Below are 13552 nucleotides of genomic sequence, written 5' to 3'. Positions count from 1 at the left end.
TCAGTGGATGGGGGAGGTGCAGGAGGGAGGGAGAGAATTTGATACATAAAATTTAAAAAGAAAAGAAAGTTAAAAAGAAATAATAAATTTATTTTAAAATAAATGAAACAAAATTAAAATCATCTTGAGCTGTCCCTGAGGTATAGTCACCCTTGGCCCTGTGCTTTTAGAGTTTAGAGAATGCTCTAAATGGAAGTCACATAGCCAAGGGGGTATGTCTAGCTGATGTTAAAAATACCTGAGACAGTCTGCCCATAATTGCCACCCCTCTTCTCAACATAAAATTTAGAATTTAGAAGGTTCTTGGGCATAAACTAGTCCAGGGGTTCTTAACATTTTATGTGTGTTGTGGACACCTTTGTCAGTCTGGTGAGGCTTATGAACCCCTTTCTTTTTTAAATTTGTAATTGAAGAAAGTGTTAAATTTTAAAGCAAAAATAAAGATATACCTTTTCCATCCCAGTTCAACGACCTCCTGAAATCTATGCATGGATCCTAAGTTCAGAATACCTGATCTAATTCAACTCTATAATTTTACAAAAGAGAAAAGTGGGCCCCAAAGAAGTTAAATCCCACTATCATTCAAATAAAGAGCAACAGAGCCAAAATTGATGCCCAGGTTGTCTGACTCTAGATGCAGTGTTTTATTTTTGGGTTTTCGTTTTTGTTTTTTATAAATCATCCTCTCTCTCATCAAGGCAGAGGGTTTGACTTGTCCTTCCCCACTTCCACACACCCCTCAGGCTTCCTTTTTGTGACTTTTCTAAGGCTGCCCTTGACTCCTTGGCATGATTTTATGTTTGTACATTTTTTTAAATTGGGGCGTGTAAGGTGGTGAGCACAAATTGTGATTAGATCTTACCAATGCTCTTCAATCCTTCATTTTGGTAAAAGGAGGCACTGAGAGAGGAGGCAGCTAGGTGGCACAGTGGATAGAGCACTGGCCCTGGATTCAAGAGGACCTGAGTTCAAATCCAGCCTCAGACACTTGACATTTACTAGCTGTGTGACCATGGGCAAGTCACTTAATCTTCATTGCCCTGCCCCCCCCCCTAAAAAATTAAAAATAAATATAAGGAGGCGCTGAGGTATATTTTCTTCCTTAGATATTTTCAAAGAAATCCAATTTCTTAAAATTTCTCCTGAGAGAAAAAGATACTATAAATACGAAGGGAATGACAACAATAACAACTTATGTTTGTAAATTTAAGGTCCATAAAGGAACAAGGGTAAGCCAGTTATCTAACAGAGAAGATCCAGGAAGCAGAGAAATCCTATACCAAACTGTAAAGACTCAGCCTTATTCAGGATCTTTAATGAACTTATGAAGATGATTTTCACATCAAAGAGAAGAGCAGATGTGATTGAGCAAAGAGCCCTGAGCTGTGTAGATTTTTTTCTTCTTGGCATATGTATGTTTGTGTATGTATGGGTATATACATACATGCAGGTATGGATGTATGTGTATATGTATGCATATACACACACACACATATATATTTGTGTTTGTTTCTCAAAGTATAAATGTCATTCTATGCATAGACATGTCTCTGATTAACTCAGAAGCTTCCCAAATCCAGGGATTAGGTTTATTCCTATCCCTTTATGGCTTAATACATACTGAAGGAATCAACCGGATCCCATATATCTGTTCTGGCTTGTATAGTAGGTGCTGAAATTCACTTTAAAAAGCACTGAAAGCTTTACAGCTGGAGAGAATCAAGATGCAGGCAAATCCTGGTAAATAGAATTTATAGACAAAGAGATCAGACCAACAGCAGTTTCATTAGGAGACTGAGACAAATTTCTCTTTAGAGTTGACTTTGTATTTAGTCAAGAGCTGAATAGGTAAATTCAAGATTAGGAGTAAGACAGTCATATGTTAATAAACCAACTTTGCATAATAAAAAATAATTATAGTATCCATTATTACTTTTATTTTCCAATAGCTATATCATAACATTGAGTGAAATACAAAAAATCCAAACCAGATAAACAATATGCATACTTTATATGCACATGTGAGTATACAGCATATATGTAAACTTACTTAAGTAAAATAACTCTTAAACCCAGTCCTGACACTGACAACTGGTCTAATATTTTTGTGGTTGTTCAGTTGTTTTTTCAGTCATGTCTGACTCTTCTTTATCCCATTTAGGTTTTGTTAGCTTTTGTGGGTTTTTTTGGCAAAAATAATCCAAGTCCACTGCCACAAATAAATCTGCTTTTCACTTTACTTATGGAGGGAAAAGTTAAAAAAAAATTTTGACTAATGCTTTACCATCATGAAGCTAAGTTAAAGAAAGATAAAAAATGAAAAAATCCAGGTCTCATATGTTCTTCCTTCCTCACTCCTTTTAAAATCATAAAACCTGGGGCAGCTAGGTGGTATAGTACATAAAGCACCAACCTTGGATTCAGGAGGACCTGAGTTCAAATCCAGTCTCAGACACTTGACATTTAACTAGCCGTGTGACCCTGGGCAAGTCACTTAAGCCATATTGCCCGGCAAAAAAAAAAATTCCCTCTTGGGGCAGCTAGGTGGCACAGTGGATAGAGCACTGGCCCTGGATTCAGGAGGACCTGTGTTCAAATCTGGCCTCAGACACTTGACATTCATTGGCTATGTGACCCTGAACAACTCACTTAACCCCAATAGCCTCTCTCACACACACACACACACACACACACACACACAATATATATATATATACATATATATACATATATATACATATATATATACATACATATATATATATATATATATAATAAAACCTTAAGACTAGAAGAAATCTTAAAACATCATCAAGTCCAAGTCCTACCTAAAGAGTGAAACCCCTTTACAACCCCAAAAAGTTATCATTCAATTTTCACTTGAAGACTAACAATGACAGGGAAATCACAAGATAATCCCTTCAAATTGTGGATATTCTCTTTATATGGGGTCCACAAAGGCTTCCCTGTAGCTTCCACCCACTGGCCCTAATTTTGCCTTGTGAAGCCAAGGAGAATGCGCTGAATTTCTCTTTAATGTGACCACTCTAAAAGATTTGCAGACAGGGATCATCCTGTCATTCTCTCAGCCTTTCTCCAGACTAAAACCCCTAGTTGTTCTCCTCCTCTTCTTCCTCTTATTTTTCCTTGTCTTCCTTCTCCCTTTCCTCTTCTTCTTCCTCCTGTTCCTCCTTCCCCTCTTCCTCCTCTATCTCCTTCTTCTCCTCCTCCTCCTCCTCCTCTTCCTTTTTCTCCTCCTCCTCCTTCTTACCAATTTTCACCAGATCTGGCTTCTCATCACCATGGCTGCTCTCATCTGATCTACTTCAATTTGACAGTATCTTTCACAAAATAAGTAACTCAGAATTGAACAGTTCTCTACAAGTGGTTGGACCAAGAAATCAAAGGAAGCCTTAGAAAGGAAAAGTCACAAAAAGGAAGGTTGAAGAGTACACGGAAAGAGTGAAGGGCAATCCATTTAACCCTGTTTGCCATAATTTCCTCATCTGTAAAGTTAGTTGGAGGAGGTGACAAATCACTCCAGTATTTTTGCCAAGAAAACCCCAAAAGGTATCAAAGAATTGGACATGGCTGAAATAACTGGACTACAACAAAAAGGGATAGTGGGACCTAAATTGGGCAACATGCTTGCATGGAGTGCATCTTGAAGGAGGAGAGATTGATGAGCAATGGTGATAGAGGAAGAATCTGGAAGTGGCAATGGGGAGCAAGGAGTATCCCAACTCCTTACCATGACCAGTGAGTGCATTATTAATGTATTAACGTTCTATAAATTTAAGGAAGGCAGCATATGAGTAAAATACAGCTACTTCCACTGCTGCAATATTCCAAGTGTCTCAGTGTACATGCAGCAGAATCCACACATAGTTGAAAGTATTACATATATACACATGCCTAATGGCATCCCATGGGAATTCAATTACCCCAATATTTGTTGGAATTCTCATTGTCTAAAGCAGAGCAACTAATAAACTTGTTATAATAATTTCCTTCTCCAAAATGTAGAGGAAATCACAAGAGGAACTGCTGTACTAGACCTGAGTCTGGTTAACAAGGAAAAAATGGATTAGTAAAGCAGAAATGATAAAAATAGTTGGGTTAGGCAGTAGCTACAACCTTGGGAGATAGGAACTATTATTATCCCCATTTTACAGATGATAAAACAGAAGCTGAAAGAGGTTAAGTGACTTGGCCAGAGTCACAAAACCAGCAAGTGTCTGGGGTGGTATCTAAACTCATGTTCCTGACTCTATCCACTGCTCTACTTAGCTACTTACCTGCTCTGAATCAATGGGACATGGTTGCACATGATAAAAATAATTACTCAATTCTTATATTACTTTTGTTTTGTTTTTACCAAGGAGATTAATCTTTAGACTGGAAAAGACAAAATAAAATCAGTTAATGAACAGTTGAAACCCGTGATGAGTAGGGAGGTAGTAAGAGAACACCTAGACTTCCCTCAATGGGTCAACCACCAGGCCTGGATAAACACATCCCAGAATGCTGAAATTGCTGTTGACTGAAACTGTTGAGCACAATGAGTCAGGGATATTTGAAAAATCTCCTGGGCAAATGGGAGCGGTACCATGGGATAAGTCTGGAGAAAAGTAAATGTTTTCCTGATTTTCAAAATGGGAAGAGTGGAGAATTTTTCAATACAGACTAGTGACTTTGACTTTGATTACGGAAAATAATTCTGGACCTGATTCTCACTAATAATTGCTTGGGTGGAAACAATGGGAATATTGGAAGGAAATAATCACTCCCTCCTAGGGTTTGTGTTAGGGAAGGAAAAGAGAGACTTAAATTGTGTGACATGTACCCTAGATTTAAAATAATAATAATAATAATGATTTTAATTTATTTTTTCAGAAATATGTGACCAGAGAGTGTTTCTTCTTTGACCGTCTGGAGTCCAACTACTACAACACTTATCGCTCAAGGAAATATTCCAATTGGTATGTGGTACTGAAATGAACAGGGCAATATAAGCTTGGATCTAAGACTGGACCAGGTCAGAAAGCCATCCTTTTCCTCCCCATATCTGCTAAGAGATGATTGACACAGAGGCCTCTCTTTCTTCTCTCTCCCTCCCCCTCAAAAAAGGAGGCCGAAGACAAAAAAGAGAAGTTGGAAACATGGGCACGATTGCCCATTTGGGATGACTCTGGCCAAACTCTAATCCTTCATTTACCAGGGATGAGTTAAATCATTGTGTCAACATGGTACAATCACAACAACCACAACCCTGGAGAGTGCCTACATGACAGATGCATACATTGTAATCCCTCCTGGGAATGAAACACCCCCTTTTCTTTATTCTGGCTGCCTTTGTAAAAGAAACTTTTAAAGATGTGCAAACTTTCAAACACATTTATACTTAAAGAAATTACTAGAAAAGACAGGCCCAAAGCTCACTCCCAAAGTCTATTATTCATTCATCTGACCCCATAAACTTTTAAAATTATTAATGGATATAAATGTGAATTTTTAGGGCATTTTAGCTACATTTTCATAGAGCTCTGGCAACTCTCTGTGATAGAGTTTATGGGACGGACCTCTGTGGACAGAGGGGAGTTCCCACACGGTGAGGTCGATCTTCTCAAACCCTTCCCTGTGCGTGGAGAGCAGCAAATCAGCGTCTCTGTGGGTGATGGGACTTGTGTCGGTTGCTTTTGAGAGATCCGTGAGCTTCATCCACTCACACTTCGGGCATTCATGGGGACAGAAGCTGATGTGGAAGGAAAGGGGCTTCAGACGGCAGATGATGTACATATCAGACTTTCTGAATGTGTTTGGGGCCCCGTGTTGCTGCCTGATACTCAGGAGGGCTCTGAATTCCAACTTGATGCCAGTCTCCTCCAAAACCTCCCATACAGCTGCGTCTCCAATATCCTCTCCAGGCTCTGACAAACCTCCTGGAAACAGCTATGCATTTTTCGTTTTATTTCGATCTTGGACAACAAGTACTTTTCCAGTGTTTTCATCAAATACAGCACCTGCGACTCCTACTTGATGGGTGACATAGCCGGGCAAGCGGCTAGGCCCTTCCCCAAGCCACAGGGTCATCAAGGAGGCGTCAGACTCTGCGTGGTAAAAGTGAAGGGCCAGGGAAGCCACTGGGCCTATAAACTGGCTCTAGAAGATGGGCACATGCAGCCAGATGGTTACTCTGCCCTGGGCTCCCTATTGTTTGATTGAGGCCTGGAGCCACGTTCAGAAGGTGGCCGAGTCCATGCGGTCTTCTGACCGGAGCTGATCCAAGTGCACTGTGACACCCTGAAGCGGTCGATCTCGCCTCGTAAGTGGCCGGGCCGGCCAGCGGGAGGGTAGTCACCTGCAGCCGCAGCGTCCTAGACCGCGCCCGGAATCCTGGGCAGGTGCAGAGGGCTGTCCGCCCGCCGTGCAGGCAGCAACTGTAGCGACGGTGGCCGCCACTGGCCTAGCAGCAGACCCAGACTGCCGTCCTACCCTATATTTTTGAAGAACAGATTTTAGAAGATTTAGTGGAAGAATAGGTAGGGCTAAGATCATGCAAAGGAAGTCAGCTCAAGAAATTTGAGAAGCAATTCAGAATGAAAATCTCAAAGTATAAAGCAAATCAATATCACTGAAAAGAAATATGAAAGTTGTCTAAAGAGATCAGTGTGGATGAACAAAGAATACCTACTTATGGTGGTATTAGATAATCCCTAAAATCCCTTCCACCTCAAAATCTTTAATCCTAAAAAATTCTATGTCCACAATACTTCAAGGATTTCTAATTTGTTATGGATCCTGAAATCCTAGCTACTAGTTCCTTCCTCTTGAACCCTAATTGCATTAAAATTTTTTTGCATATACTCACATATGTAAAAGTTACCTCTCCCAGTAGAATGTAAACTGAGGACAGGGACTATTTTGTCTTTGTATCCTGACACCCTAATTTTACAGATGGGAAACATAAACCCAAAGAAAGGAAGTGGCTTAACTAAGGTCACACAAGCAGTATCTGGGCTGAGATTTGAACCTAGGTCCTGGCTCTCTAGTTCCAGCACGTCCTATTGTGTTTATTATTTTTTTGGGGGGAATATGATATCTAATCCTTTAATGGTTACTTGTTCTTAAGGTATATTGTGTTTATTATTGACTTCTCAAGGTATGACAAGTGATTAGATAGGTCCCCATTTCCCAGGATCTCCAATTCAGTGGGTTTTTTTGTTTTGTTTTGTTTTAAATTTAGGCACCTCACTACACTTTTTGTGGAATTTTCCCAAATAATTTTAGTAAGATATGACTGAATCCCTGATTGGGTATTTCTGTGTGGTATAGTAGGGGAGGGGGAAGAGGGAAGGGAGAATGGGGTTTTACACTTGTTAGGAAATTTGAGATCCTGGGCTAACAAAAGAAAGGTATATTTTGTATTTCTTCCTTTTTTTTTTTTTAGTGAAGCAATTGGGGTTAAGGGACTTGCCCAGGGTCACACAGCTAGTAAGTGTTAAGTGTCTGAGGCTGGATTTGAAGCCAGGTACTCCTGACTCCAGGGTCGGTGCTCTATCCAGTGAGCCACCTAGCTGCCCCTGTATTTCTAATGAAAGCTCTAATATCCTATAGACAGGATCTGAGGGCCTTATTGCTAATCTTATTTTTTCTGTAAAAGGCTAACTTGTTATCATCCTCCTGTCCCCGTAATAGATTTCACTATCCATAATCTGGCCATATGTTACATCATTTGTTCGTTAGTATAGGCACAATCCAACTTGCCCAGGATCTGATGGGAAGAAGCAGAAAATTTAGCTGGTTATAGTTACATCAGTACCGGAGCAGGTCACACTTTAAATAAAATTTAAGTCTTCACACTTGCAGTTGCACCAGGATTCAGGTATTTGAACCAAAGTGGTGTGGGAGTGGGAAGGGATGGAGAGGAGAAGCAATCCTTCAAGATCCAGGCTATAGCATGGGGTTTTGGAACTAATAGTAAGTTATGGACATATTATTTTTAAAAAACGTATTTTAAAAAATAGAATTGTAACAATGCTTAGTTTGAAATAATATTTAAGGGCCTATTTTAAAAATCATAGTGGTTGAAGCTTCCCAGCTGCTCCTATGTTTATTAGTCTCAGACTATGAGCTATTGGGAGGTGGCCAGCTTCTACAGCGATCCATCACATCACACCATACATACACATACCCCTCCCTTTTCCAGAATGAAATATGAAGTGTGTTTAGAAACATCCTAACCATTTCAAGTAACAATTTAATTGTGGTTTTGGATGATTAAGTTCACAATAATTTTTTATATGTGATTGTATGTCATTTTCTGAGTTTTTTCCTAAACAGCTAGCTTCCCTTATTTATGTACACTCTGCCCCCCTACAAAGTCAACAGCTAGTTTACCGTAATGTACACTCTGCTCTATAAACGGACACACGCTAGGAGCGTGCATTTATCCGCATCATACGAAGAGATGCAGACACACCCCTTCTACCTTCCCCCCCCACTTCCTTTCCTCTCTAACCCGCTTCCCAACACCTCTCCCCGCCCCCTCCCGTCCCAAGCGCGCCTGCGCGTCCCAAGCGCGCACCGCAGAGCCCGCGAGTTCCCCCTACCAAGGAGAGGAGGGACTCGGGTCGTCCAACCGTCCGGCTCGCCGCGGTGTGGCCGGGCGCGGCCTGCTAGGGGCCAGCGTCCATCCCGAGCCTACGGCCCGCCCCTTCCGAGGTGGGAGCCGCCAGCCGCCAGCCGCCGCTCCCTCGGGATGCTCTGTTTGAAAGGCTTCGGGGCACGCTGCTGCAGGCCCCGACAGCCCCTGAGGGGCTGGTGGAGGGTGTGGTCTCCGGCTGGGGCCGGGGCGGGTGCGGCGCGCGGCTACTGGCGGTCCGCGGAGCACGGGCTCGTGGCCTCCACCTGGGACCTGGACCATCACTTCGTGCATCGCAGCCTCATTCCCACCCTGCACTTCCAGCCGAGCCTTCCCAGGTGAGGACCCCGCCGTCCAGCGGGAAGAGGACGACGACGACATCGAGGGTCTGAGACGCCCAGCGTGGTGGCGGGAATCGACGACGGACGGACGGGCGGACGGACCGCTGCGGGGCGGGCTGGGTTTACCGCCCGGGAGGCAGAGGAGCCTTTTAGTTTAATATTTAAATGGATTGGCGGGAAACGAGGCAGGGGCGTGCAAGAAGAAACAGAAAAGAATTGGGCCGCGTTCAAAGAAATGTCAGATCTGAGGATGTTAGGGATGAAAGAGAGAGGCAAAATCAGCATAATGGAAGAACAAATGGAGCCCAATATAAATTCCTGCTGAGCTGGAAAGGATTTGAGTGCGGATATATAGGACATATAGCCTGCGGATTGTATCTGTGGGATAAGATTGGCCTCCCAAAGTGGGCCTGACGATTTCTTTTTTAAAAAGTCTCAGCAAATTACGAAGACTATCTGCCAAAATTAGCTTTGGGCATACATTTATATGTATATGTATATATAATATGTATATACACACAGTGGCCTTAGATATTTTTGGTAGTTTTTATTCATAATCATTCATTTTTTTCATAATTCATATGAACAATTCGACATCCCTTGCGAAGTTGGGAAACACAGTTAACTATTGAGTAACATTCATTGTAAAGTATATCCACAAAGCATTGCAAATACACTAGTGTTAGAAATAGAACCTTTGGAAAGTCAATTAAATTTTTTCAGCATTTCAGACGCTGGGGATTGACATTCTCACCTTTCTTCTCACTCTTCTGGCGGGGGAAAAAGACTCCACAAAAAACTTTTCACCTCTAATCAACACCATTTCTTACCAAGGTTATTTCTAGTCTTTCCAATGAAACACTGCTTTCCCATTTCATTGTTCCATCTCACTATGAATTGTAGTTTCTAATTGTTGATTACTCCTATGCTTTATCTCTCTGGATGATAAGATATATAGATTAATACTTGCTGACTATTTGGACTCAAACCCTTCCTCTAAACTCAATGTCATTGATAGGGAATAGAAAACCTGATTATAAGTAATGAAACTGTTTCCATGTAACTATGGGAATTAGTTTCCTTACTGAACAGTTAATACTTGGCTTGAAAAATATAGCTGAACATAAAGTGAATTCTAAGGGGTTTTCCCCCCCAATTATGAACTGATGGACATAAAATTCTTTCTCAATACCTAAACATACCTAACTTGCTTTTCTTAAAATCACAATTCCAGATTACCAATTCCAGAGTTGGAACATTCCATCAAGCGATATCTGGCTGCTCAGAAACCTCTACTGGGAGATGATGAGTACAGGTTGGACCATTGAAATGTGATAGAAAAGTTTCCCATTTTAATAATAAAATGATAAATTAATCCTAAGTTTTCTTCAAAGTCTAAAATCAATTTTAAAGCAAATAAACAAATCTTTTATATGGATAATTTTCTTGGTGCTGTATAATGGAACATTTACCCCCAACTCAAGAGTTAAAGCATTCATGAAGGAAACTCTTGAGCAAGGGTTCAGAAACAAAGCCTGACATCTTCATGTCGTAGTTTTATTTAAATTCCTTTCTCATGTTCATTATAATAACCTCTGTTGACATTTTCCCAAGAATAGCCTAGTTTTATTTCTGCCTACCCAGCCAAGTTTTCTTCATTCAGTCTAAAGAATTTTGTATCTTCTGTTTAGACACACAGAACTTAGAAAATTAGAACTGTGTGGTAAGATGCTAGAACTGACTCTAAGAACAGGAATTGACTAGCCCTTGCACCTGTCCCTTCCTTCTCCTTACCATTTCAGTCAGTAATTCCAAGATATCTTGCATGCTGTGTTTTTCCCATCTTTTTCTGCCCCTTTCACGGCTGCAAATGAAACATTGTCTTTCATATCTCTTCTCTTTTATGGAAGGTGGAATATTATAGAGCTGACTTAATTATTGTAATCCCCAATTCATATTTCTGTACCCTCTGGCTTTAATGTACTATTCTAGCTATTAAGAAGAGATTCAGGGGGCAGCTAGGTGGCGCAGTGGATAAAGCACCGGCCCTGGATTCAGGAGTACCTGAGTTCAAATCCGGCCTCAGACACTTGACACTTACCAGCTGTGTGACCCTGGACAAGTCACTTAACCCCCAATGCCCCGCAAAAAAAAAAAAAAAAGAAGAGATTCACAAAATAAAAAGTTCTGACATCGAGAAACTTGAATGCATGCCAAGGAGAAAGCAGCATTGACAACAAAAAGAAATTGGTCTCTAGTAGTACTTTGATATTTGAGCCATGCTAGAGCTGGATATCTACTTAGGCTTCATAGAAAAAGAAATTTGCTTTATGACCACTTACTTGCTTCAGAGGAAGATTAGAAAGTTTACTTATTTAGTTAAGACAAAATAAGAGCTGAATATATTTGTGCCCTTTAACTCAGCAGTAAAAATGTTCACCTAATTACAACGGTATCTTCTTAAGCCCATTTCAGAGAATCATTATTTAGAGGTGGAAGAACCTTAGAGACTGTCAAATTAAACTATCTCATTTTATGGATGAGATAAAGATTACTTAGCTGATCAATGGCAGAAGAAGTATTTACAACCCAGGTTTCTTGGCTACTAACATAGTGAATTTTTTTTCAAATTAGTTTCTAAAGTAAATTATTCCTGCAGAGAATATAACAATTTAGGGGAACAAGACTGTTCAAAAATTAAATAAAATTTCACTTAGGGACAGCCGTAGAAACTAGATAAAATTATGTGTGGTAGTAACAAAGTGGGTGTTATAATAGATTTTTTCTTTACCAGTTGGAGATGTTTTAAGACAATTAACTAACCATCTCTTCATGTGACTTCTAGTGATCTTTTAAAGTTATGATATTTGTTTCCTTTCATCTGAGTCTTTAGGTCTGAGATTAACCAAAAAAATCAAAAGCCATTAGAAAGTTTTTATTAGATTTTGAGTCAAAGGAGAATTTAAAGAAATGGAAATTCTAAAAGTGCAAATCTTGCTGTTGAGATAAATACATACTGAGCAGATAGATTTAATTTTTGTTAAGGTTTTTCCATGAGAGGTTAATTTATATTATGTAGTATTAACGTTTTTTTCTTTTTACAAACTGTAGAAAAACTGAAAAACTTGCAATGGCTTTTAAAAATGGAGTTGGAAAAGAGTTACAAAGAAATCTCGTTGAGCTTGATAAAAAGAACATTCATACAAGCTACATATCAGGTTCACTTGTTTATCCTTTTTTAAAATATTAGACATTTTACTTTTAACATACTTTAATTTTCAAACTCAGTTATCTGTAGTAGCTATTTCACTTCTAGATACTTCTGGAAACCTGTATGTTAATTAACTTACTACTAGAATGACAACTCTTAAAAAAATGGAATGTAGTCCCCTAACCCCTTAGATGATATATTTTATTGCTTCCTTAATTTGTTTCTGTTACAACTATGCATCATAATTTTTGTAGTCATTTATCCAGAAGATGTATTTTTTTAAAAATGAGATACTCATATTGTAGGGGATTTTTGGTTAGTTTTCTTCATTCTTTCTACACCTACCTTCTTTTACCTATCCTAAAATGTAGACATTCCCCAAGTTCTGTTCTAGGCTCTCTTTTCTTTTTTACACTCTCTTGAATTATATGCATCTCTACTTGATGATTTTATCTACTACCAGACACATATTTGTAACACAGTTGATTTGGAAATAGATTAGCAATAAGAGAGAGAAGTTATTAAATGTAAACTGAGGTGGAAATTTGGATCTCAAGATCAAGGGACTTGATTTTTTTTAACACATCTTAATTAGGTAAAAGTGAACTTTTGGAAACAAAATTGAACTGTTGATATAAACTAATTAATTTCTGAGGTAGAAAAAGTCAGTGTGATTATTTTTAGATGTTGATTCTTGAAACTCATATTGGTTGAAATTAGGATTTTTTCCTGGATTATCCAATTCATTCTTCAATAAGTTTCATAGAATTTAGAACTGGAAAGGAACTATTTCACTCAAAAGTTGTCCCATCTTTTCAGTCATCTTGGTTTACAACCTCCAAATCACTCTCCTCTCCTCCCTCTTCCTCAACCCATATATTAAATCTGTTGCAGCCTTCTTGGTTCTACCTCTACGTCTTTCCCATATTCCCCTTCCCTTCATTCACATGACCGCCTTCTAGTTCAAGCCCTTATCTCCACCTGGACCAGTGCAATAGACTTCTAATTGGTGTCCCTGCCTCAAGCTTCCCTTCCTCCCCCATTCAACCAATTTGTCCTTCCCACAGCTGTCAGTGTGACAAGTCTGACTCAAAAAGTTCCAGTGGCTCCCTGTTGTCTTTTAAGTTTCGATACAAACTCCTCTGTTTGATATTTAAAGCCATTTGCAACCTGTTTTCAGCCATTCTTTCCAGATTTATATGTTACTCTCATTCATGCACTCTTGGGTCTGGCCTAACTTGCCATCTTCTTTGCATGTGATCTTTACTCTCCTCATCATAAAGCATATACTGTACCCTATCCTTAAAACATCCTTCCTCCTCACTTCTGCCCGAGAGTCCCTAATTTCCTTCAAAG

At 39.7% G+C, this 13552-nt stretch overlaps 1 protein-coding gene and 1 pseudogene across 1 annotated transcript in view; one reads left to right on the top strand and one right to left on the bottom strand.

The window, feature by feature from the left end:
* Positions 1-5514: 5514 nt before the first annotated feature.
* LOC122750348 lies at positions 5515-8449 on the bottom strand (annotated as a pseudogene).
* A 312-nt stretch (positions 8450-8761) lies between these two features.
* The window catches only part of LOC122734829 (carnitine O-palmitoyltransferase 2, mitochondrial-like), a 28238-nt gene continuing 23447 nt past the window's right edge, over positions 8762-13552 (top strand). Inside the window, exons 1-3 of the mRNA XM_043975937.1 lie at positions 8762-8982; positions 10220-10300; positions 12097-12203. Of these exons, the coding sequence (XP_043831872.1) occupies positions 8762-8982; positions 10220-10300; positions 12097-12203 (409 nt within the window). The remainder of the gene's footprint in view (positions 8983-10219; positions 10301-12096; positions 12204-13552) is intronic.

Source organism: Dromiciops gliroides, chromosome 1 (assembly GCF_019393635.1).
Source record: "Dromiciops gliroides isolate mDroGli1 chromosome 1, mDroGli1.pri, whole genome shotgun sequence".
Lineage (NCBI taxonomy): Eukaryota > Metazoa > Chordata > Mammalia > Microbiotheria > Microbiotheriidae > Dromiciops > Dromiciops gliroides.
The sequence above is the reverse complement of the archived record's forward strand: the minus strand, read 5'-3'. Positions and strand labels throughout refer to the sequence as shown.